The 27,500-nt window shown below is 45.3% G+C and overlaps 1 protein-coding gene across 1 annotated transcript in view; it reads right to left on the bottom strand.

Annotated features, from left to right (window-relative positions):
- LOC143119633 (neural-cadherin) overlaps positions 1 to 27,500 on the bottom strand; it is a 182,110-nt gene that overhangs the window by 127,543 nt on the left and 27,067 nt on the right. The window contains exons 4-6 of the mRNA XM_076281255.1: positions 20,878 to 21,073; positions 20,440 to 20,491; positions 8,472 to 9,329 (exon numbers count right to left, since the gene is read on the bottom strand). Of these exons, the coding sequence (XP_076137370.1) occupies positions 8,472 to 9,329; positions 20,440 to 20,491; positions 20,878 to 21,073 (1,106 nt within the window). The remainder of the gene's footprint in view (positions 1 to 8,471; positions 9,330 to 20,439; positions 20,492 to 20,877; positions 21,074 to 27,500) is intronic.

Raw genomic sequence — 27,500 nt, 5'->3', positions numbered from 1 at the left:
GGTCCCCCTCTCTCCTCATGAGCGTGGACATCCATTTCCCATTGATCTGCTAATGGATGCCACTGCAGCTGGGCAGGAACGGGGAGCCTAAACGCCTCTCTGCTGGTGATGTTTTTGTCTGGCTTTTGAGCCCCCCGTCGCCCTCTTGACACACACACACACACACACACACACACACACACACACACACACACACACACACACATTTTTCCTCTTTGTCTGATAGCACTTCAATCACCTGGGAAACATCAATTGCTTACTTTGATAAACAAATTTGCTGCTGAAATCCCAGATCACTCAGTTTAAATTGAGAGCATTTTGAGAGCAATTTCCTTCTTCCACTGAAAAAGGGGATTTAAAAAAAAAAAAGAAGAGAAACACATAAAGGAGAGTGAGAGAGTAAGGGGTGGGGGAGGGCTCTTCTCCAGGAATTAACACAAATCCTTGCGAGCGTGTCCAATTTAACAATTAAGATCAAAAGTGGAGGCTGAATCGGAGTCGGTGGGGCTGTCCTCCAAAACAGTTAACCATGGGGCCAACTGGGAGATTGTCAAAGAGTAGGTGGAGGGAGGGGGGTAGACTGGGTAGGGGCATGTGGCAGTGGTGGATGCGGGAGAGGAGGGGTGAGGTGGTGAGGGACAGTTCAGATGACCTTGTCCTACTTCGTCATTTAAAAAGGCCATCCCCTGGGCCACCCTGCATATCCTGTCAATAACCTATTATAACACAATGGTGGGGTGGAGGCTGCTGCTGTGGCATGAAGCTCAATTAACTAAGGAGAGGATGTGGACAAAGAGATCAAAAACAAACGAGGCAGAGAGAGAGATAGAGAGAGAGAAGGCAAGAGAGAGAGGGGGGGGGGACCAGGCGAAACAGTGGAACGAGGGAGAGAACGAAAGAGGCCACAGGGAGTGAATGTTAAAAAAGAGGAGGGGAGGATAAGAGTAAAAGGAGAGAAGAGCACTGAAACATGGTGGTTACTTTGATGGAGTACCCTCATTTACAGATCGGCGCTCGCTCTCCGAGGAGAGTCAGCCGTCTCACACACACACACACACACACACACACAAACATATACACAAACACGTACGGTACACTCACACACTCAAACAAAAAGGCAGCGGCATCTCCCCGCTCGCCGACTGTCACGTTCTGCGGCTGAAAAGTGCTTATTTAACCAAAGACGAGTGGAGACTAGCGAGGGTAGGAAGAGGAGGAGGAGATAGAGAGAGCGAAAGAGCAACAGAGAGAGAGAGAGAGAGAGAGAGAGAGAGTGTGAGAGAGAGAGAAAAGACGGGTTATTTCAGACGTGGGTGGGTCGGGGTGCTGTGAGCCCATTACGGTGGCCCTTGGAGCTCCGTGGCGATGGAAAGTGAGCAATCATTAGGGCTCTCCAGTGACGAGCGGCGCCATGCCTCACTGGCATGTGACAGAGACCGATGCTTCACATCGCTCGCTCGCTCGCACCCTGCCGCTCGCTGGACCAAACACACATGCCTACACGCAGCTACAGCAGCCCAGCGCAAAAATCACCCCTTCTAACCACACACACACACACACACACACACACACACACACACACACACACACACACACATAGCCCCCAGTACTAGTGTGTGTCCTCCCCTCCAACTGTGTTTTCCTTGCTCGTACACAAGTCACCCTGATTCGAACTGACCAAAGCACTTCTCCAGGGCTTCATTTGCCATCAAAAAGATCATTTCAGAATGTTTTTTTTTTACTTCTTAACAATGCTATATCCTGCAGCATTGTCTAACCCACCACCCACAATCACACATAATCACACACAAACAGGCATACATCACTAAACACACACACATACACCAGTAAGCATGCACAGCAATAATAAAACTTGATTTGCTTTCCTTTCCCCTTTCTATCTATCTATCTATCTATCTATCTATCTATCTATCTATCTATCTTTTTTCTCTCTCCTTGCAGATCACCACTCATGGCTTGAGTGAAATCTCATGTGCATGTGTGTGTATGTGCATTTGTGTGTTTGTGTCTGTGTGTGCATGTGCATATGTGTGTGTGTGTGTGTGTGTGTGTGTGTGTGTGTGTGTGTGTGTGTGTGTGTGTGTGTGTGTGTGTGTTATGTGTGTGTGTGTGTGTGTGTGTGTGTGTGTGTGTGTGTGTGTGTGTGTGTGTGTGTGTGTGTGTGTGTGTGTGTGTGTGCGTGTGTGTGTATGTGATTGTGCGTGTGTTCCTGTAATGGCCTCTTCTGCGCACTCACACTCCCAGGCGTGTCTTGGGGCTCTGCACAGATGTGAAGAGGGACTAATTGCACAGATTTTTATAAAAACGGGTGAGACACTGGTGGTCTGGGGAGCCCCCAAGCACTCCCAATGCAGTCAGGAGGAGGAGGAGGAGGAGGAGGAGGAGGAGGAGGAGACGCAAACACATAAATAAATACAATCAAGCATTCAGTCTGTCATCTAAATCTGACAGTCAAGGGCGCCGAACCGGAGAAAATGAGGGAAAGCATGCTTTTTCCACCGTTATAATTTGATGACAGGATGGAGCAGACTTTTTCTCTCTCTCTCTCTCTGTATGTCTCTCTCTCTGTCTGTATTTCTCTCTCTCTCACTATCTCTTTGCATCAAAAGGAAAATCTGTTCCTGAGGAGAGAACAATGGCATGCGATGAGTCTCTGTATTATTCAGGGAATGCACAATAAGAATTACTTTCAAACATATCTACTTCCTCTCCTCTGGAATGTTCCACTTCTCCGAGTATGACCAAACGGATACCGCTACGCTTCTCTAATATATGGCCCAAATAATGGGAAAACTAGTGTCTTCGTACCGTCAAACCTGCTATTGTTTAATTAAATATCACAAACTCAGTTTGAGTCCTCTTGATTATTAGAAACAAAAATGAAAGTACCATTAGAACACACATTGCCCAGATCAAGTGCTAGATTCATGACAGAACTTATGCTAACCTTATATGACATTGTCTTTAAATTGAATCACAGCATGAAATCACATGAAATCTCCAATGACATGACCCATGACCTGGGGACTACTGAGTCCAACTCACACACCGATAATCCTCTTTGTCCTACTACCTACTACCTCGGACTGAGGTGTCCAGGAAAAACCTGAGACGTAAATTAGCCTCGCCAACGCAGCACTGGCATCTCGCAGGCTCGTCAGTAATCGCTGCCCTGCGCTCATCAGATCCCCTCGGCTCGTCGCTCATCAGATCCCCTCGGCTCGGCGCTCTCTCTGGCCAGTGCGGTCACGTTTGCAGCTCGCCTAATGGAAGCTGACAACCTCCTCTGCCACGTCCTGGGTCCTCGCCCGCTAGGCCGCCCGCCCGCCCGCCCGCCGCCCCGCCGCCTCTCGCCCTCCTTGCTGGGCCCCCGTGCACTCGACCCAAGAGGAGTCAGGGAGAAACCAACAGGGAGGAGGTGTGGGTTGGGTTGGAGGTTGAGTCAGGTTGAGTCAGGAGGGGCAAGTGCAGAAGAGAGACACTCTTCTGAGCGACTGGGCAGCCGCGTGGGAGACAAAAGGGAGCATGGCCTAATTATACTTCCAGACAAACAGCGCACTTGCCGTGTCAAGCAGTCGCTGCAGTGGCGGGGGGGGGGGGGGCTCAAAGTGAGGTTCAGAGATCACTTGGACTCAAAGTAAAGGCAGCGACGAGATAAGAGGGAGAGCTCTGTGTCTACATGAGCACAGGGCACAGTCTCCATCTCTGTGGCTGAGCGAACCAGGAGCTGTTCAGCCTGGACAAGGTTCAAACTCCCAAGCACCATCTAATAAATAGCACTTTAAACAGTGCAAATGAAACACTTAAAAAGTGTCCTTTCTCATTTCTTCAGATTAGCATTGGTTGTACTGTGCAGAGAGGGGCGAACCAAGTACTGATGAAATGCAAGAGCCTCACTTATAAGTCACTTTGCATAAAAGATTCTGTCAAATGATTGCATGTGAATGTAAAGCAAAAGAGACGTTTTGACAAGATATTTTCAAGGACTCCTGATTGAAACTGGAAGATGTGAATGAATTGCCTCAGAAGTCCAACATTCATGGCTCTGGCAGACTCCAATGTCAAACATGAAGTGTCTACCAACTCCATAATCTTGCTGCTGAGTAGTTATTTTCATGATAATCCTGAGCTTTATCACCAATGAGGAACCTGGAAGAGGTTTGATTCCAAGATAAGACCAAGTCCAAAGACATCCGAGTCCAAGTCAAGAGAGACAGAGTTGAGACAAAGAGACATTTTTCAAAGGAATTCTTGAGACCACTAACTTACCTGTGTACAATTTTGCTATGATGTTAGAAACATTGTATATCTACTTCTTTTTACACTATTAGGTCATACTGTTACAGCACTTTCACGTTAGGCTGGCATTGATTAATAGGTGGCCAATGTCAATGCCCAGCCATTGCAGATGGATTTTGAATTACAATGTAATTAAAAATGTTCTCTGTACATGATCACTTAATTAATGATTCTGTTTTTGAAAGAGGAGAACATTTTTAAGCCTGTTAGATTCGGTCAAGACCATCTAGAATATTTGGTGAGACCAATGGCCAAGACCAAGACAAGCCCTAAAAATACATCTTGAGTCGAGTACTAAAATGCTCAATAAAAATGTGATTTATGAATATTAAAAATGGTGATACCATGAAACCAAATTCTTCACATAAAAGAGACAACATGCAGGTAGAAAACTGCATATGTTTTCCCATCAACAACTGTTCATATTATAGCCTTTTGTTTCTCTCTGTATGGTACCGTTAGTTTATTGTGCACTTTCTGTGGTTTATTCTGTGGTTTGCTGCTACAGTCATAAATTATATGAAGCTATTATGCAGGATAACAGGTGAGCAGTAGTTTTGAGTGAAGCTCTTCTTAAGACCTAGGACTTGCTTGAGGAGAATATCTAATAACTGTATGTGGTGACAGTTACATTAAAAATCTGAACACTTCACTTGCAAACAACTGCGCTGTCTTACTGTAGGGCTGTGGCTGGTATATGAAGTGCTTTCTCAGGTTTAGTTTTTCTTTTTGTCATTTTTATGAGTTTCTAGTCATTTCTTATTATTTCCCCCATTCTCTCATTTTCTCCAGCACTACAGGCTAAACTCTTCATGCTAGAGCCTTTTCTGTCTTCCAGTGTTCCAGGAAAGATAAAGCTTGCCCCTTGTGCTGATTTTTTTACTTTCATGGCCGTACCGATTCCTCCGGGCAGGAGAAAGTAAAGCTCTTGTAAAAGAGCGCGGATGAAAGGGGGCTCTCCCTATGTAGAGCACACCAGCCATTATCAGTGTTTACCAAGTTCACCGAGCCGCCGCAGGGATCATCTTTTGGGGGTATTGGGGTGGTGGTGATGGCATTGAGGGTGTGTGTGTGTGTGTGTGTGTGAGTGTGTGTGTGTGTGTGTGTGTGTGTGTGTGTGCAATGACTTAGAGAACTGCCCTGAAGTCACACACACACACACACAGGCTGTATCGTAATGGTAATGGCGCGGGACAAACGGCTATGCCCCAGCCGTGTGAGCAGCTTGTTAATTAAATGCTATCCGACACCGAGGTGAGTAGCACACACACACTAGTGTCTCCCAAACACCACTGCAGGCATGCATCCAAACATACACATTAGCCAGGCCGAAACATGAACACAGGGCACATATTCATCACGCAAAAGGCTTTACTCCTCTGCACATGCATACTGAGAGCAACGTTCCTTAGAATCATCCATAAATATTCCACTTAGAACACAGTGAGTTAGAACAAAGCTCTTAGTGGTATTCACGGATTTCCTAATGTGGCCAATTTCTGAGTAGACTTTTAAAACTATCCTCTACAAGGAACAGCTCAAATACCTTTTTAAATAGTTGTCTCAAGTCTGTTTTGTAAATAAGACTATATCTATTAAAAAGCCCCAGATTATTGTGTGAAGAAGACAAACTAATAACATAAACCAATTTTGATAGTGTCACATTTTTTCGTGTATATTGGAGTGTACCTCTGCCAGTTATGTCTCTTTCAACTGTGCCAAGAAAAGAAAGAGATGTATGTCTGCTCTGCTTTTGCAGCTGGTGCTTCAGATCGAACATTAGGTGTCAGGAATCAAAAACAAAGGGATAGAGAGAAAAAGAGGTAAAGAGAAAGAGAGGTGGAGAGAGAGAGAAGAGGGAAGAAGAGTGGGAAAACATCCAGCGCTGCGTTCGCAGATGGGACTGCTTTATCTAAACTTTGCTTCAGAGCAGGAAGAAAATAAACATTACTCTTCAAAACACTCAAACGGCATGTGCAAGCACAAGACCAGACAATGGTTTCAAGAATAATGATCTCCCAGAAGGCCTTTGCTTTGGCTCGCGTTCTTCCACAATCATGTGTATGGGTGAAAGAATCCTCCAGACTGCATCTTGAGACCAAACAGATACCAGTGTTCAAGGAGTTGTTTTCTCACGGTTTTAAAAATATATGTGCTTGTGTCTGTGTGTATTTGCGTGTTTCTGTCTGTGTCTACATGTGTGTGAGTGAGTGTGAATGTGTGTGTGTGTGTGTGTGTGTGTGTGTGTGTGTGTGTATGTGTGTGTGTGTGTGTGTGTGTGTGTGTGTGTCTGTCTGTCTGTGTGTGTGTTTTATTATAACTTTTGAGAAGTGATTTGCTCCATACTGTGAAACTTCAGAAACTTCAGCAGGGGCCGCATCAATGCAAAGGAAAGCAAAGCAGTCGCATCATTGGCTAAATGACTAAGACTATTCAACACAGAACAGCCAGCCCCAGGCTATCTCCTGCCTCTACAGAACATCGCCTGCCACCGCTGTTTCTTTTTAAAGACAAAACTGGAGCTTCTACTCAATTTTACATGTGTCTTAGCAGCGTGCTTCCACCAGGGCCCCCAAAAACCTCCACATCCGAGCATCTACACTGAGTAAGACAGATGTAGTGAGCCTGAACGAGCCAGTGGGCAGATCTGATGACTGATGAGCTTGTGACTGCTGAAGATGCGAGATTTATGACCAGCGATGTGTCTCTGAGTTTTCTGAGCAAATAAAGTCGTGAGTCATATTTACTTCCGCCTCTGATTTTTACCCCAACTGAGCACCCACAAAAGCGGGTGACTTAAACCAGAGTGTCAGATGATTACTCTGTCATGATCCATGATGGATTGGCTTTACCTTACATAAACAAACTTTCCTGTCCCACACATAAACACTCTGTCCTGTGCGACTTCAACGGGGAGGAACTGCCAGGGCCACATGTGTTTCGTCTGGGTTTCCAGGTGGATAAATAGCCTTAATTACTCCAAACAAACAGCACACATAGGTTCTCTGATTAAGGAGATTGGGGCTTTAGATTTATCTAAACCACTCCACCACTTCTGTGAAACTCATGGGTTTAATTAGAGGCTTTCCACCAACATTTACTTTGGGATGGGTGGCTTGATAACTCAAGCTCCAAAGGAACCATATAATGCACATAAAGAGTTCAACTAATCTTACAGTGCTTCCTCTCGTTTCTGCTGTCTGTATTTTGTATCTCTGTCTGTCTGTCTGTCAACTAGTAGACCCACTTTTTATTTGTCTATGGATAGTGTAAATTAGACAAAATGAACATTAGGCTAAATGCAGCTCTCAACAGATCATATCCGTTGTTGACCTTTATCGCTTTACCATGCGAGGTTTCTCATTCCTTTACGCAAAGCCACAAGCACATATCAAAGCGTGCTTGCTGATCTCTCTCATGTGTTCGACAGACTTGGTGCCTGAATTTGCTTTAAGTGTTGGTGAGGTAACCGAAGGCTTTAATCCTGTTTACCCAATTACTGGCCTGTCGGGCGTAAACATCTATCAACAGAGTGGCAGGGATGTGGCGAAGACGCGAAACGCTTCGATGGTAGCACACACAACTCCCTGCACTACAGATGAAGACTGACTGACTCATGACTGATTGACTTCATGTTTTTGCATTTCTGTGTTCCGATTAGGGACACAATAGCTAAACATCTTTCACATTATGCCGGTATGACTATGATAATAATTATACACCCTCTCTCAGCATATTCTATTGAGGGGTTTTTATGTTAGAAGGCTATCGTTGTGTCTCTAAATTATATGTGAGTCTATCTATATGCGCTAAATAACTAACGAACTTACTGCTTCTTTTCACATGTATGAATGCCTTTAGTTAATATTTGCCAATACAATGTTCGTGGAGTTCGCCACCCAGCGACAGCTCACGGTGTGTGGGTAAGGACTGTCACAGTGGTCGCACTGTCTCTGATGCTTCTCGGCATCAACGGACACTGTTGTGCTTCTATCGTATCCAGTGATTACGCATTGCAACTATATAGGTGTATTTTCACGTAAGGTTAGTGTCCAAAGCTACAAGGTAGGATACCCTAGACCGTTGAACAGATGCAAATGAAAACGAACATTTGTCGGAAATTACAATATTGTATCGAAAAGTGTTCTTACCTCTCATGTTCTGAATTTTAACCACCACCTCGGTCATGGACTTCAGTCTCTGCGCCAAGTACAGCCGACCTGAGTCGCGCTCAATCTGAACCGGAGCATCAGCTTCTGATATCACTTCAAACCACTTCTTTTCGAACTTCTGATCAGGAACGGTGAAAATCATGTCCCCGATTTTCACATCTTCTGACACTGTCACAGTATAGAACAGGTCTTCGGAAACCGCTCTCGGCTTCCTAACTTTAGAAGGGACGGCTCTGTGAACATCGATGTGAAGCACGAGGGGCTCGCTTTCCAGAGAGACATCTCCTTGATCTCTTGCATAAATGCGTGTCGTTATGTTTTTCACATTTTCTAAAGAATGAACAAGCACAACCTGTCCAGTCTTAGGAATAACGTGTATGTATTTGTTATGTGGGGACACATAATATCGGACCTTGGCGTTCCGGCCAGCATCATTGTCAAGTGCATAAATGCGAGTCAATTCAGAACCGATTGGGGTGAGTTCAAACACCTCTGCTCTCTCAATTTTACTTCTAAAATATGGTTTGTTGTCGTTCGCATCTAATACTTCAACTTCCAATTCCAGGGGATTGTCGAAACAGCCTGGCACCAGCGCACTTAAAACATATCTCGGTTTCAGCTCTCGGTCTAAAGTTTTCGTGGTTAGCAGGGAAAATCCTTTCCCATGATGGTACACAAGGCTAAAGTCAGAAACGTCTGTCCCATGTAGAGCTGTGCCTGGGTTTTCGGTCCAGTCCGACTCCTGGCATTTCTCTCCAAAAGGCAACAGTATCCCGCGCACTACAGACCCAGCCGACGCATTCTCCACAACCTGTCCGTAATAAATATGAGGGTTCGCTTTCACAATGGCAAAAGAAACGAAAATATAAACCACAAATGCATTCCGAGTCCAAAGAATGTTCGCGTTTCCCCGGCGCGTCTTCATGTTTCCATCAAATCAGTCTCACCGACTCACTCGTAACATGTAGTAAAGCTTACTCTATACATGAGTATTACAAAGACACACAAGTTGCAGTAGATACGACGAACAGTTTGGATGAATATAGGTAATTTTCAGTACAGTAACAAACTGCGTTAAAGTAGTTAAGAATACTCTCGGTCAACGTCAGGAGGCGTCTGCTACTACTCCACCGGCATCACTCAAGTCAGCCAGTGCTTGCATCCAGCGATTCTCATCAGTACAAACTCCATGTGGTACTATGATCACCGCCCACGAAAAACCCACCAATCACAAGAACGGAACGGGCTGCTGTGCGCACCAACTCCCTTTAACCTACTGCACAGGAAAGCGGACGCTGGAGTTTAGCATTCTGGTCCTCGAATTTAAACGGTGAAACGCTCAGCGAATAGCGAGTTCTGTTTGTTAAACACATTCGTTCCCAGAATACACAATGCCTTTTAGCAATTGGCCGCCAGATCATGAACAAGTTGTGCGCAGGGGAGAGCAACGATCTCTTCTCCCTGAATTCAATTATTGTCACGCTCCCTTGGCTCAGCAAAAAACATCTAATTTATAATTTTGTCTACCCATAGGCCTACATTCTCGTTCGTAATGCCAAACGGTATCTTGCAGCTTCTGCAGTTCAATCACAGACCTTGCAGAAGTAGCCTACCATTGCAGCACTCTAACTTTAAGTAAGTTAAATCGTTGTATAATGTTCATTCTTAAACATCGCTCTATGAGATGGATTGGATACCTTTTCACTATTGAATTCAGCTATGCAATTTGTAAAGTGTCAAACGAGATCTTATTCTTATCTAAAGCAGGGGGGTTCTCAAACTTATGTGGGCCGGGGACCCCTCATGGAGTGGAAAATTCTCCATGGACCCGTCATAATCGCAACACATAAAACTTAATTATTTATAAAACTTAGTTAATCATGTAGCTGTATAGCCTTTTTTTCTGTTAGATGCTTATGTTATATGTATTTTAAAAACATAAGAGTGCTAATACCACAATAGTCATGTTAGCAAACGTTGACAGTATGTAGGATTTTTTTAAAGGATTCTTGTTTCTTTGTCAAATGTAGGCCTATTGTGTTGAACACATAGTGTTTGCTTCACATAACTTTCATTTTGTTGGCGGTTAATTAATAGTAAAGTGTTTTAACGTATCAGCAGATCAATTGGGCAAATACTGATACTGTAGCATTTTTCGCCGTATAAGACAATTTCATATTTTGAAACAAACAGGGACCCCCTGACAATGTGCTGCGGACCCCACTTTGAGAACCACTGATCTAAAGGGCTTCACTGTTGTGTTGTGTGTGTGTGTGGGTGTGTGTGTGCGCGCTCTTAGTTCCACCTTTTGACCAGTATGTCTACATGAGTTTTATGTCTGAAACCCATTCAGTTAGTAGGTCTAAAACTCTTCCAACATGCCCATGGTTGATCATTAGTGTATGAAAGCAGCTAGCATCTCCACAGTGGATAGACCCAGACGGATGGTACCCACTGTAAATTTCATCTTAAGTGTTAAAATGATCAGCATCACTTCAATGTACACCAATAATGTAGCCTACCATAATGTTGCTTAATGATTAGTCATATGGTGTTAACCTATGGCTTTTGGCCATTTATTAGAAACCCAATTCCCAAACAGGAGGCTCTTAGCTTGCTCTGGCATTTTGTTCCATTTCCTAGACTGGATCAATACAAACACAGCTGCCTTCAAGAGGGCAATAAGCTAGCTACATATTGCACTTCACTTATGATTTATTTAACTCCTCTAACACGGACCGTTCGCCCCCAAAAACACTGTTACTTCCCATTCCCTCTTTAGCATTTCCCCATTCATCACAGGGCCCGGTGATGCGGGCCCCATCACTTTCATAGAATTATACATCAAAGCTGAGATGCCCAAATGGAAGAGAGGAGGATGTGGTGACGGGGTGAGCAAACACAGCCTGGAGTCTTTGCACTGGCAGCAGCAGCAGGAGTGGGAGTGGGAGATGGAGAACAAGGCAGCACATTGTCACTTTCAATGCCGCATTTTTTCAAGGGAAGCCAAGTTGATGGACTCTATCTGATGGACTGTGTAGAGTTTATGGACTCACTCAATCTAATTCACTGGGCACACAGTAGTGTGAGGTTTCCTTGATATGATAAGAGAAACCGTATGGATTAAAGCCACGCACAGTACAGAAAGAAAATGTCGATGCAAAAATGTCTACCGAGAGTGAGTGCTTTGAAACACTCACGGATATAGGATTTCGAGATGCACACAGAATCTCTCTGTCAAATCTATCTGTTACTGTCAGCCAGAATACAATTGTTTTTATTTAAAATGACAATTCACTCCAAACTTAGCTACCACTTAAGTATCAGTGGAACACTTTCTCAGGCTTACTTTTCCATGAAACACTAAAGGGTGCAAGTCAGCATAGTGTCAAAGTAACTCTTATTTGATATTAGAGAAGTGAGAGGTGAGTAATTCTCTCTCAACACTGAAATTCTTCCACTAACTCACTGTGTGCCACACCAACAAAACTTTATATGGGCTAATGAAGTAAACCAAAGTTTTAATAGAGGAATTTTCTTTTCGGGGTGAACTTTCCCTTTAAACAGGGAACAAATAGCTGAGACCTCGTAACTACTGATGTGAATCACTGTTTCTCTAATGGCATAATCTATCTGATTGTTTTTTTTTCTTTCTCTCTTCACTCTCTCTTTCTCTCGCTCTCTCTCACTCCTTTTAAATAGGAGAGCAGTTGATAAAAATCAATGCCTTTCTGGACCCGCCGAAGGAGGCTGCGAAGGCAGTTCCCATCTACACTCATTTTCCTGCAGGTCTCGTATCCCTTGGGTACACACAAACCCCAGGCTCGCCTCCTCCGAACCCTCAGCGCTCTTGTTGTGTTTACCTGATGGCCTCCACAATGCTAAGTCGACAGCTCTGCGGGAAAAAAAAAAAAAAAAAGCTGCATAGTCGTAAATACGTGAGAGCCAGCCTTAATTCTTGAAGGTGCAAAACGGGCTTATTGCAGCCCCCTCCACTGGCGTGCTGATCTCTAGCCGGCGGTGTGTTTTATGTGCCGTTTCTTTGAGCCTCGGATCGGCACGGCTTTGCTTGTCATCTCACATCACGGCACCTGCCAGAGACAGAGATAACAATAACCCAAAAGTGGCGACAGAGAAAAATGAAACGGAGAAAGCAAAAAAAAAAACTAACAAGAAACTCATCTGGCACATAAGAGCTGAAGCGCTTTCAGCTGAATTCCCACTTGTGGCCCTGTCTCACCTCATCTCTCCAGTAGAAAACCCACACTCAGTCACACAGCGAAGACAGACTGTATGAGTGTGATTATTCAAAAAATCAAAACCCCCAATCTCTTCCTCTTTAAAATTGAAACGCCACCTGATGGCATATGCTGAACTAAAGTATTGTGCCTCCACAGTTCAACACACATGCTTTTGCTCTAAAGGGGTTAAGAAAAACACCTGATTTTTTTTCTCCCTACAGTCCAATCGACTTGGTTAAGCATGAAGGCTAAGACCCCCCCCAGCAACAGTCAAATCCCCCCACCCACCTCCCAGGCCATCTCGCCTTTCCTTTGAAAAGCATAACACAAATTACTGCAATTTACCCCAAGAGGGAGTGTGCCTGTGACAGGGGAATGGATTTCAAGTTGACGGTGTTGAATGTAGTGTCACAGCCACTCACACCGGTCTTTCATCATATTTTGGCATGCCTCTCCACAGAAACAGTGACAGGGATAGCGAGGCAGTGAAGGCAATCTAGTGAACCTTGGGCTTCTCTGTCTAAGGTCACCACAACTGACAATTTCTCTCTCTTTCTCTGTCTCTTCCCTATCTATCTCATACACACATGTTTTTTCCCTCATTTTTTCTTGTATCTTTCCCTTTATCTCCACCCTGAGTCTCTTCCATATTTGTACTGTATCTTTGTCTCTCTGTGTCTCTCTCTTTCTCTCTCTCTCTCTCTCTTTCTCTCTCTCCCTCCCTCCCTTCCTCCTTTAATCTGTGTGCTGACAGTCAAATTAATGCCAGGTGGATTTCCCTCTCCTCCCACCGCCTCTTGTCACACACATGCACACAAAATTAACACTCACAAACTGTGTGTGTATGTGAGAGAGCAGGAAAGACAGAGAGTGTGTGTGTGTGTGTGTGTGTATGTGTGTGTGTGTGTGTGTGTGTGTGTGTGTGTGTGTGTGTGTGTGTGTGTGTGAGAGAGAGAGTGTATAAGGGAGACAGACAGAGAGACTGAGGTCTTCGTGTCTACTCCTCTCCCAGAGTGGCGAGACATCTCTCCCTGTTTGTTTCACACGTCGAATCTCTGGCTGGGTGTTCACATAACATGTGACAGGATGTGTGTGTCTGTGTGAGTGTGTGTGTGTGTCTGTGTGAGTGTGTGTGTCTGTGTGTGTGAGTGTGTGTGTGTGTGTGTGTGTGTGTGTGTGTGTGTGTGTGTGTGTGTGTGTGTGTGTGTGTGTGTGTGTGTGCAGCAGCCTGAGTGTCTATGCTTCTGTGACTGTGCCACCCATCCACCCCCATCCAGCTCCCTCCTTCCCCAGGTTTCTCCATCAATCTGTTCTCATGTACACACACTTCCACCTGAGTGCTGTCTGCAGCCATCTCCATTCCCATCCTCTCCTCTCTCCTCTTCTCTCCTCTCTCCTTCTCTCCTCTCCTCCCCTGTCACATTCCCCATTTCCAGCAGCCCCTCGGCCGAGCTTCACACCTCACTAAGCCTGTCCACTGGCCTTAAATGATATACTTCTCTGTTTTGCCCCCTTGCCGGATGTACCTATCTATCTTGTGCTTGAATTTACCTCAGGTGTCAACCATAACCACCCACACCTGCCCCCCCCCCCAATTCCCCACACACACCCGCCACTATGCCGCTCACACACATACCCTCTCTCTTCTCTCTCTCTCTTTCTTCTCTCTCTTTCTCTTCTCTCCCCCTCCCTCTCTCCCTCTCTCTCTCTCTCTCTCTCGTTTTCTTGTTTTCTTGTCCGTCTCCTTGCACTCCATTCCAACATCCCTGACACGCTCCCCTCTCCTCAAGTCCAGTCTACTCACCACCCATAATTCACCTCTATAAGGACCCGACTACATCTTCAGGGTGTCCAGCTCAACATTCATGAGTACAGACACAGAGCCTCTGGCTCAGACAAAGAAGGAGTCAGAGGGCTGTGAGTGGATGACACGTTCCATCTGCGAACAAGCCAGAAGGCCAATGAGCCAGCGATGGAGAGAGGGAGATGATGGGAAGGAGAGAAAGAGAGAGACAGAGAGAGAGAGAGAGAGAGAGAGAAAGATATGGAAAACCAAATATGTAGAGGACCTTGCAAATGAGAATGTTGCAAAGAAACAGAAAGGTTGCAGCACAGGAGGGAACTGACCAAAATAAGCAAAAGATTGAAAAAATAGGTGGACAGTGAGGACAGTGAGCAGGAGAGTAACTGAAAAAAGGGGGACAGAACAAAGGTCTGTGCGAGTGTGTGTGAGGGATGGAGTGAGAGAGAGAGAGAGAGAGAGGTGTGTGTGAGAGAAATAGTCTATGAGAGAGAGGGAGAGAGGCAGAGATAATGTGTGAGTCTGTGAGAAAGAGAGAGAGAGAGTGTGTGTGAGAGAGAGAGGGAGAGAGAGAGTGGCAGAGAGATACTGTATGTGTGTGAGTGTGAGAAAGAGAGTGACAGAGAGAGAGAGAGAGTGTGTGTGTGTGTGAGAGAGAGAAGAGTCTGTGAGAAATAGAGAGAGAGAGAGAGAGGCCTCAGTGACCCAGCCTGCAGTCCTCTGTTGTGCCACTCATCCATCTCTCCCTGTGGGACATCAGTCTCCGTGTTCGTCACTCTGATTGAGGCGAAGCGAGGCACCCAGCCCTGCCTCTCTGCCGCGGCCTTCCCCTTGCTCGCCTCGCCAGATTTACACACACTGCCAGCCAAGCTCTGCCAGCTGCCCTATATCCATCACCAGCGCGCCTGCAACCCACCACCGCGGAGAAGCCAAATCAGTGGCATTGACTGGCTGTCTGGATATCGGCCACATGTTCTCTTTTATGTGTATTTATTCAAACACAACAACACAGATCTATTAATGTAAGGAACAGAAAGACAATTCTTGCTTTTTTGTACAGTATGTTCATTCAAACAGTCTGTGTATGTTATGATCTGGGTCAACAGAGGGCGCTGTTCCAACCACCACTGGCTTGGGGCAAAGCCACCTGAGCCCACCGACAGATGCAGCCAGTCTGGCATGGCGAGGCCACCAGCCACGCAAATCACTCAATCGGCCTGCGCCTCATATCTCCTGAGTAATCAGCCTTGTCCCCTCCCCCCCCCCCCCCCCACACACACACACACATCCACGGGCTGCCTCTCCTGCTCTGCACACGTGCCCTTCCATCCACCTCCCCCTGTTCCCCTCCATTATCACTGTTCTAAGACTGGCAGCATGGCCGTATTATCCCCCGCCAACTGCAGCCCCTCTGATTGCAATCAATGAAAAGCACTCTCTAAATCCATCCTTGCAGTTTCCAAGGCCTCTTGAAGACAGTTAAAGCCGGGCGATTTGCGAAGGAGCCTGTCATTTGAGACTAAGGACCATTTGGCGTACCTGTAACGATCACCACACCAGGATGCCAGTCCCACTTTCGCCCAGTAGGCCACAAGAGAAATCAGCTGTGTCCATGCGAGTGTACGCTCATGCGTGAGCGTCACGCTTAGAGTGATGGGGAAATTAATGGGAGGCATAATTAATCAGGAACAGTTAATCACACTCAACTCCCGTTGTGAAATATAAATGAACAATGGAATTACTATAGGGCACAAGTTGGCTACTGCTAATGGAAACTCTAGGGGGAAAATACTTGGTGGCTGTAGTAGACATTTTTCATGATATAATGGGAGTGCAGCCTGCTTAGTGGGGATAAAGTAGCCTACAGCTGTCCCAGAAATCATCACTAAGTACTTAGACATGTCAAAATTCATGTTTATAAAGCCTGTTTGTGAGTGAGCAAATATAAACTTGCAGGACATTTGTTAAAAAAAATAAATAAATAAATAATGAGGGAGCATCCAGTGTTATTTTAAATGGTTGTCTCTGTGTTTTCTGTTTTTAAGTATTTTAAAGCATTTCTTGATCATTTATAAACACATAGGGCCTACATGACAGGCAAAAAGCTTAACAAGGGAATTGTATGGAGCGTTCAATAATGAGGTGCAATTTGTTTTTGTCAAGATGTCAGTTATATAATCATTATGAGTCCAACTATTTTCATTCTTGTCAACAAAATCTCCACTGCTGTGTTCCTCCAACATTTGTATGCCAAGTGCCAACCTACGGTGCCAATGTAAAATGTGTCATATCAGCTAACATGCCAAGGTAGATACAGACCTATTTCCGTGGCCCATTTCTTTGTATGTCAGTCCCTATTCACAGATGCTCACATATTTTGACAACTGCAACGACAGCTGAGATGACAGGAGCAAAATAGCTGAGGGAAATGCCTAAAGCGTGGAAAAAGTAAAGGGTGTTTATTGTTTTAGAGGAGATTATCCAATTATAGTATGCCTTTTGTCTGACTTTAATTTTCTGTTGGACAAAGGTAATGCTAAGAGCTCAGAATTGTCCATGGTTGTTTATTTCTTGGGAATATATAGAGCCTCGTTTCCAGTTTAGCACAAACATGTTAATGGCATCTACACAGCAAAGAGAAAGTCTACACACTGTATTCCTGATATTGTTGCCGTGACAGCCACGGAACACACTTTCAGGGTGACTCACTCTCACACTTAGCACTTAGGACCAGAACAAAGTCCTTTTAGGCAAGTCCCTCCACTCGGCGGCCATATTGCAACGCATTTTGGGCACTTATCGGGCATCAATTTCAGGCAGAACTGCGCATGCGCAAAGCTTCACAAAACCAACCTCGCTCCAGCCACGAGATCACAACACATGATTGGCACGATGTATTCACAACATACCACAAGACTGGCACGATGTATTCACAACATACCACAAGACTGGCACGATGTATTCACAACATACCACATGATTGGCACGATGTATTCACAACATACCAAATGATTGGCACGACGTATTCACAACATATGATTGGCACGATGTATTCACAACATACCACAAGACTGGCACGATGTATTCACAACATACCAAATGATTGGCACGATGTATTCACAACATACCACATGATTGGCACGATGTATTCACAACATACCATATGATTGGCACGATGTATTCACAACATACCACAGGACTGGCACAATGTATTCACAACATACCACAGGACTGGCACGATGTATTCACAACATACCACATGATTGGCACGATGTATTCACAACATATGATTGGCACGATGTATTCACAACATACCACAAGACTGGCACGATGTATTCACAACATACCACATGATTGGCACGATGTATTCACAACATACCACAAGACTGGCACGATGTATTCACATATCAACTTGTGGCGGCGGAAGGGGGGGAATATGTGTAGACGCCATGTTTGTGTTACCATAGATATTAGAAAGCTAGACACCGCATTGGGCTCCAGAGCGTATGTAAATAGCACTGCCATCATGGTGGGGCAACAATCACTGGAGGCAAATGGAGAAACATTTGACTCTGACTGGAAATCATACAGGTGTCTCTGATTGCCGGCAAGTGTTGCCCATAGACAGTAAGGTGCTTGCCCACAGCAATATGGCAGCTGCGTTCATGTACATGTTCATGTGTATGCCACAACTCGATGGACAATGCGGTATCTAGTTATCTAATATCTATGTGTATTACAAACTAACCCCATACATTTTTATGGGAGATTCTTTGAGTGCTTTGTATCCTCATTAGAACGTCTCTGACCAGAAGCCCTGCACGGTAAAGTCTCTCTCTCTCTCCACAGTTCTTGTTGTTCTCTTGAATAGCAGAGGCTCCCACTATCACAGGAATCTGCGGTGAGCTGAACTGTACATTTAAGCCCTGTGTCCACCCATTTTCTATTTTTCGGTTATTTTCTATACAAATCCTATGAAGTTCAGCATTCCCAGCGCTCAGCGCCCTCCGCAGAAAAAAAAACGTTGCGCTGAACGTTTTTTTCCGCAGCGCTCAGAGCACTTTTTGGAACAGCACTGGTCTCGTCAATGTCATTTCTCTCCCAGGCGGGCTTTGTTTCATGTTCTTCGATAGCACATTTATTTTTCCACTTCTGCTATACTTTTTGAGAGGGGAGGGAGGAGATTTTAATGTAAATTTGTGAAATGAAATATCAAAATCAAAATGGCTCTTTAGTGGAGTCCCATCCAACACCTGCCCTGATGCCAGTCTGCGGAATGGGAAGGTGTGATGGGTGGTTATATGGTGGGCAGATATGGCCTCATGTTCCTTTTAGGAGGTGGCTAGAGGATTATTACGACCGCAGATTATCAGTTTGTAGCAGTTTGTAATGGTCACAGTCATACAAACATCAAAAGAGGACATGTTTGTAAGTAGTCTCCACACACACACACACACACACACACACACACACACACACACACACACACACACACTACCCTCTTCATGCATGCACAGCAACACACAACAGATTTGACAGAGCAGTCGCAACAATCGAAACAAACACATTGCAGACCCAGGCACCTTTCACTTACTATAGAAGGGTGTGTAGCACACACACACACACATGTGCGATGCAGCAGAGCCTGTATGCGAGTCAACATGACGGTACAAGCTCCAGACTCTCGCCTTTAGGAGGTCTGAGGGGGCTCTGAGATGAAGGCTTAAGATCCGGCCTGAGCGTGTCCATGAGCCGGAGGTTTGGTGTCACACTGTTCAGAAAAAATACATACTGTATATATTTATATATTTCTTCCCTCTGGCTGAATGGAAAATTCAAACCAGACGAGAGCATTAAGTCCACACACTGTGATCAGAGAAAGCTTTGAGCCAGTATGTAAGGAATGGTTAAATGAGGTATGACTGACAAGAGAGGCAGCGGAAGAGATAGAGTGATACTGTGTGTGTGAGAGAGAGAGGGGGATCAAGGCATAGGGTATAATCTGATATAGACACCTTTTTTCTGCACCCTGACAGTTTATTTGTCTCTGCTTACCAAACGCATGAAATGTGAAGTGACCAAGCTCTGCCTTTGTCATCCAACTCCGCAAACATCTGGACATGTTCATCATCAACGAACACGTGCAAGACAGAACTAATAAATGTGATTGCTGACCTACAAATGCTTCGAGGGCCTTTAAATAGGAAACACCTGTAAGTCAATCAAGCATATCGGCGAAGGCTATGAAGAAAGAGAAAGCCGGACTGTAGTGTGCTGAAGAATAAATTCAACCCCAGAAACCTCCAGGCTGATTCAGAAATTCATTCAGTTCTCCCTGTGATAGCCAGATTTGCTTTGCCTGTTCCATCAGCATCAGTACCAACACCTGGAATAGCTGTGATAAACCAAGGAGAAAAGAGGAGGGAGAAAAAGATAGAGAGGAAAGGAAAGATGGTGGAGAGATGGATAAAGAGAGGGAGAAGTCGGTGGGGGGGGCGGGGGTGGAGGAAGGAGAAAAAGATATGGATAAGAAGTGACTGATGGATACATGTGGAGAGAGACAGAGAGAGAGGGAGAGAGAGAGGGAGAGGGAGGAAGAGAATTATGATTCATGAGACACCCCAGATTAAGTGGCATTAGGGTTGACTCGCCAGCATGTTTGTCAGTCACAGACCCAGATGAGGCCACTGAGGAGGCAGCAGGAAAGAGAGAGGGAGAGGGAGAGAGATAGAGAGAGAGAGAGATGGAGAGAGAAAGAGAGAGAGAGAAACAGAGCAAGATGTAGGGAGGAAAAAACAGTAAATCACATCTAGCCTGTGGCTCACAGTATAAATCCTTCCGCCCGCAAACCTGGGGAAAACAAACAAATAATAACAATGCTCTGCCTCTCCTCTCTCCCTCACACCTCTGCTGGTGCTCCAGGCCGCTCCGCCCCGCCCTGCTCTGCCCTGACAGCCCTGAACCGCACAGATGGACAGACAGGGGCTGGGGAAAAACAGAAAGAGAGAGAGAAAGAGAGAGAGAGAGTGAGAGAGAGATTAAAGCTGAGGCTTCAGAGGAATGACCATGTGGCCCTCACTTTGAATGACGACTCTCAGATGACCAGGTGACAGGTCAGATAGACAGGGCTCTCTCTCTCTCTCTGCCTCCCTCCCTTTCTCTCTCTGCCTCCCTCCTTTTCTCTCTCTCCCTCCCTCCCTTCCACTCTCTCCCCCTCTCTCTCTCCCTCCCTTCCACTCTCTCCCCCTCTCTCTCTCCCTCTCTCTCTCTCTCTCTCTCTCTCTCTCTCCTTTGCTCTCCTAACATCCTCTGCAGCTGTGACATGTGGGGTCAAGACCCAGACCTGGCGTGTGCTGTGCCCACTGGCACTGTCAGCGGTCACCACTCTGTGACGAGCCCTCCAGCTCGTTAGCACGTCGCCCCTGCGCTGGGGGCCGCCGCCACTGTCACCGCCGCCGACGGCAGATGCACCCAACGGCGCCGCTCCACTCCAGAGCAGCCGGAACCTCTGGCCCAGCGTGTTAAAGTGCAGAGTGAACCTGCACAACGGCACGAGTTAACCCCCGAGGAGCCTCCTGCATACCAGCTAACCCCGCAGCCCTTTCAAAACGTCAGTTTCCCCAATTGACGTCACTGAGAATGCGCTCTTCCTGAGGTAACCTATTAGTTTGGACACAAAGAAGTCCAGAAGGAAATCATATGTGAGGGTGACAGATGTGTGTAGCCTGAAGTGGTTCTATGCTAGCCTGGTGCAACAGTGTGTCTGGTCAAGGCTAGTATTTGCTGTGTCTAGTTAAAAGCTAGTCTAGTTTACGTTGTGTCTGGTAGCTGCCTAGACTGGTCTGCTATATAACGATAACGGCACAAAAGTATCATTCTAGCTAATATAAATTACGATGTTCACACATATACTACAACAATAAAGACATGATGAACAATATCGTCAGAGATCACTTTCAGAGTGATTTTGAGATTGATAAAAAGCTGACAGCCAATCAGTATAGTTAGAGTCTTAGATATCTTTATAGTTACCATTCCTGGTGTGAAGGGCCCTTAACAGTGTGTCTGGTTCAGACTAATCTGGTGTACCTGTGTGTCTCAAGAATGATGATGATGAGTGATGTGCAACCGTCTGGTTGGTAAATATGTGGCAGGATACTGAACCTATTTTCCTTCCCCTCAACCCACTGGCCTGTGCTTCACTGGCTGCCTTATCAGTAATCATTGCAGTCTCCCTCCACTATTACTGCGAATGGGCAGCATTACATACATCAAGAGAGAAAAAAGGAGAAGGGTGGGAGAAATTGAGCGAGTGAGAGAAAGAGAGAGAGAGAATTGAGGGAGAAAAGACAGAAAGAGAGCAATCGAAAGAGAGAATGGCGTCTGGAGGCCCTCCGTGGATGCTGGGAAATCAAAATGCAATTGTGCTTCATAAGGAAAAGGTTTGTGTAGGGAGGAGGGTTATACAACTGCTGCCGTAATCCCTTTATGAAAAGCAAATTGAAGTTCATGCTTGAATACGGCTCACAAAAATGACCTGAATTCAACACATCAAATGCCTGATACAGAAAAAAAAAGTCGACGACAAGCAATTTCACAAGACTTAAGGCATAATTTTCCGATGACCATTCATCAGACTCGACGTGCGACTAGGCGGCAATATCTTTTTAAAGCTAATAATAAAGCCTGACACTCGCAGGCGACTGACAAGGCAGGGGGGGGAAATCCTCTTTCGGGATTTATTTATTTATTAAAAGACAGAGAACAACTCAGATCTTTTCATGTTTAATCACCCATTCCTTTAATAGTCCTGCTTTGTATTCCCTCTTAAAATGACAGCATATCATTTCTTTTCTGCCCAACAAAAGAAGAGCCGACCGTAGCAGTTTTTAGCCACAAGACGCCACAGCAACGAACGAGCACAACGGTGGCGACAGCAGACTTCCATCTGACAGAGGAGCTGCGGAGCTCCTTTGAAACTATCAATCTGTCTTTTTCTTCTGTACTTCTCTTGTTTCTTTTATTCTCTTACCCGCAAACTAACATTAAGGGTCCCTCCAGGAAGACATTAAACCACTCGCAGAACAGACTCCTTCTAATGTCTTGGCAGGTCTCGAGACGGGAGATGAGGGGAGATCACTTATGTGAAAGCCGAGAGGGGGGCCCCAAAAGATGGTTTTCAAACCCCCCTTGGGTTTAATCGGGACGGGGTCCAAGACAAACACACCCTTAGGCTTTGGAAAAGAGGAATGGGAGGTGGGGTAGGACGGAGTGTCCAAGTTTTTGCCTGTCAGCTAGGTCCATCTGCATGGATGCGTTTGCTGTGTGTGCCAGACATGAACTCTCATCTCTTTCCTTTGAGCCTCATGTCAGGGACGTATTGGACGGAACATTAGGCCTAAATTAGGTAAAGAATGGGATGCGAAAATGAGGACACAAGGCCTGCTGGGGTGTGGCGTGAGTAACTGCCATTTCCCCAAAGACCTTAACTGAAAAAATAACATTCAAATAGTTTGAAAAGACAGAGAAATTATGTGCTTCCCCATCCCAGACACACACACACACACACACACACACACACACACACACACACACACACACAATAACACAATAACAAAGAGAGCAGGAAACAGATTGACAGCAGGGACAGCTGTTAACCTTTAGCGTCTTGGGCAAACGGCCCGCGAGGGCCGTTTGGGTTGCAGGGGCTAATGACTCACACACCAGTCATTGAGGGATCCAAGTGGCTCAACAACCCGCACATGTGTGCGCCAGCACACACTGACAGTGCCCCCTCCGACGGCTCTCAGACTGCCTTGCTATGATGCGGCGCCCACCCCTGACCCCCACCCTCCAACTTGTCAAGTCAATGAGGCCGTCCCCTCCATCTTTGTCATCCTTATTACAACGTAGTGATGCAGCCCTTAACTTTCTCTACCTCTCCATCTGCCCCCCACCCCATCTTGTCTGATGGCTCTGCTTGTGTATGAGTTGAACATTCCACTGGTGTTAGTGTTCCAGTTTCTCCAGATGTATATCAAACACATACACACACACATGCATACACACACACACACACACACACACACACACACACACACACACACACACACACACACACACACACACACACACACACACACACACAGGCACACACAAACACACACTCACACACTCACACACCAACACACACATTCTCTTCTCTCATGGCCCTTCATTGAAAATGATTTTCGGAATGACAGGATTGGTCTAAGTGGATGTGGAGGCCAGCGTTTTGTAGCGTAATCTTGCTCATAATCTCTCTAAAATGAGGGGCGCTTGACTCTGTGGCCTGGGCTCAATATGGGAAAGATTAAAACCAAATATGGACAGAACCTCGCACGAGATCCCATCCTGTCTGACTTCCTGACACCTTCCATCTGTCTGTCTATGTATGTTACCTTTGTATATCACTGTATGCTTTTTGGTCTGATTCCTTTTCACCGTTGTGTATCTCACAGCTTATCTCAGAGGTAGATCTGGCCCAGCAATCAAACATGGTAAATGCTATTTACACTCAAAGGGCTTTCTATTTTGATACTGAGACACGATATAGTCTGAAGAATTATAGCTTTATATTTCCAGAGCTTTTTTTGCTTTATTCTTTGTAGTCTAGGTTACTGTAGACCTACTGTGGTCGCTCAGTGGAGGAATTCTGCAAAACTCTCTGCTAAAGTCTTAATTTGCATGTATTTGCTGTACAGTGCATCTAAAAAGCCAAGTAGATTGAAATAGTACATTGCGGTCTTTGGTTTAAAAACAAAAAACAATAAAATGTTCTGATCATATGGCTCATTTAAATTATTTATTACAAGTTTGCATCACTTTTGTTTAAAAACACACACAACACAAAGATACATTTGAATCAGAATTGCTTTTGCTTCTTTTACCGAGCAGAAAAAATGTCTGTGTGCTCCTCTCTCTCTCTCTCTCTCTCTCTCTCTCTGTATGTGTGTCCCTCTCTGTGTGTGAGAGTGAGGAAGAGTGGCCTGCCATTAACCCGCTGCCCCGCGGTGCTCCCAGTGTTGTGCCAGGTCAGTGACACCGCGCTACACACCCCCCCCCCCCCCCCCTCCATCCTCTCCTGACGTGAAGGGACAGGCAGGGGACTTGCTCAGGGCCAGCGCATTTGAGCTCCATTAAGCTTGGTGGCAAATCGTATCCTAATACCTGTTGTCACGCCAGGCTCACTGGAGTGAAAGTGGATTTTATGCCCAGCCACGGGGCATGTGCGAACCGACCACACACACACACACACAGGGGAGAGCAAACTGACCACACACACACACACACACACACACACACACAGACACACACACACACACACACACACACACACACACACACACACACACACACACACACACACACACACACACACGGAGCAGGCCTCAGTCATGGCGGCCAGCACCACTGAAGGCATCTTCGGTCTTATGGGTTCCTGGCTGGATATCAACGTGTCACACCTTTACCCCCCCCTCTCTCCTTCTCTCTCTCTCTCTCTCTCTCTCTCTCTTTCTTTCTTTATTTCTCTGTCTCTCTCTCTTTTTCACTTACACACACAAACACACACACACACACACACACACATTAATGCAGCCTCAAACACATCACATCACATTATCTCACTTCACGCTCAGCAAGACATGCATGCTGACATTTTCCTTATTCTGACAAAAATGCCTGAAATCCTATACTGACACACACACAAATGAGAGTAGGCACATAAACACAAACAAGCAGAAGATGAGGTCATTTTATGACTTACTACTGTCAGTTGAGTATTCTCTGATGTTGTTAAATTGCACAAAGCTACTAATGCACTGCGGTCACATTTAAAGGCTATCAATTGTACTGTGACTTGTATACAAATTAGTGTCTAAGCCTGGTGGTGTCCCCTCTTTGAGAGTAGACAGGAGACATTTCTCTTGGACTGAGTGAAATGTATGAAATGTGATTCATATCAATACATTTCTAAGAAATAAAGAAAATGCAAAGGTGAAAGTAAATGACAATCCTATACAGCAGCATTACATCTGTAATGGAAAGACACGTGCAACTAGACATGTTCGACATCATCCTGGACATTGTGCGTCATGCCACCGGTAGTTCAGAGCCATGCTCATGGTCACGTATCGCGTATTCAGCAGCTAGCCAATTTCAGCCACCCATTTGCCACATCAGCTGTGAATGGAAGCATTTAACATGCCATAAAAGCTGAGGGATGGCAGGTTGAGAGGGCCAAGCAGTAACGACAACAACACGAACAAAGCACAGCTCTGCTCTAGCTCTCAAAAGCTCCTTGTCCAGAGAGTGAAGTTGCTTGGGCTATCACCAGAGGTGTCAGAGTGAGGAGAGAGAGAGAGACAGGGAGAGAGAGAGAGAGAGAGAGAGAGAGAGACAGACAGAGAGAGAGAGATAGAGAGAGAGAGAAAACACCACAGAGAGACAAAGAGGGTCAGAAGAGCTTTAAAGAGAAAACCAGTGAAGAGAAGGAAGAAGATGCCCAGATAGCACAGGGGCGTTGAATCCACATTGAATCAACCTCCGCCGCTTCAAACAAACGTGGATTCAACGCCCCTCAACGCCCCTTTGCTATCTGGGTGCTTTGCAAAGATAGAGGAGATATCAGGAGGAGCCATCCAATTTAGCTACAGAAAGCCAGATACAAAACATAATCATAGAACATAGAATATGTAGAAAACCTATGAATCACACAAAAGAAAAGTTCTGTGAGTGAAGTTCTTTTACTTATCCCAGAGGTGTGGAGAGTGAAAGACAAGGAGACAGTGAAGAGGGGCAGAAGAGTTTTAAAGAGAGAAGGTAGGTTGAAAAACAGAAATATATAAGTATAAGTATATACTCTTTTGATCCAGTGAGGGAAATTTGGTCTCTGCATTTATCCCAACAGACGCAGACTATGGTTATAGACCATGTAAACAGAATATGTGGTACATCATGTATGAGACATAGGACTACAGTACATAGATTGTGTAGTATATGTATCAAAAGGGAGATAGAAGCGAATATACACTTTGGTCTTACAATAAAATAAATAAATAAATAAATAATAAAAAAGAAATAAAACAGAAATACAACAATAAAATCCTTGGAATAATCTATTACCCTCCTATAAATGTAAATATGTTTTACACAGAACAGAGTGTCCTTGTTTGCAGAGAGGAACCAACAACCTGCCAGTTGACAATCAATTGTGTAGCTTATAGCTCCAGTGTGCATTTGGCTCTGCTTTGCCAACACTGATTTATAAAAGGAACATGACGAGAGAGAGAGAGATGTTGAAGAGAAAGAGAGAGAGAGAGAGAGATGTTGAAGAGAAAAGAGAGGAGGAAGGTGTCACCCGAGGAGAAGAGATGGTGCAGGGCTCCTGTGAAGCACACAGAGAGATGCCGAGCTCAGCCTGTCCTTTCATCTTGGACTCCACCTTTCATCTTAGAGCTGAGGAGCGCTGCACAAGACCAGGCAAGCAACCGCCGACAGAACAGGACAGCTTGTCCACTGACCGTATACATCCCATTCACAACACAGTAAACAGGAACGCGTTAGACATAGACAGATGGATTCTCACATTATATGCGTGTCCACTAATTCACGAACCTGCACACACATTCATTTATGTGACCAAAAACTATACACACTATGTATACATACACACATACACTACACCATGTATACAATTCACAGTACACTCATGCCCACAAATACACACTAACATACACACACACTCACACACACACACACACACACACACACACACACAGACACACACACACACACAAATACACACACATACACATACTGCGGCAGACAAAGAAACAAAACACAGGTGCGTGCGCACACACACACACACACACACACACACGCACACACACACACACACTATCCCAGCACAGAAGATCCCATCTC

Source organism: Alosa pseudoharengus, unplaced genomic scaffold (genome assembly GCF_046254945.1).
Source record: "Alosa pseudoharengus isolate Yale_2024_CS ecotype anadromous, Long Island Sound unplaced genomic scaffold, YU_APseudo_1.1 YU_APseudo_1.1_scf_12, whole genome shotgun sequence".
NCBI classification, from domain to species: domain Eukaryota; kingdom Metazoa; phylum Chordata; class Actinopteri; order Clupeiformes; family Clupeidae; genus Alosa; species Alosa pseudoharengus.
The sequence above is the reverse complement of the archived record's forward strand: the minus strand, read 5'-3'. Positions and strand labels throughout refer to the sequence as shown.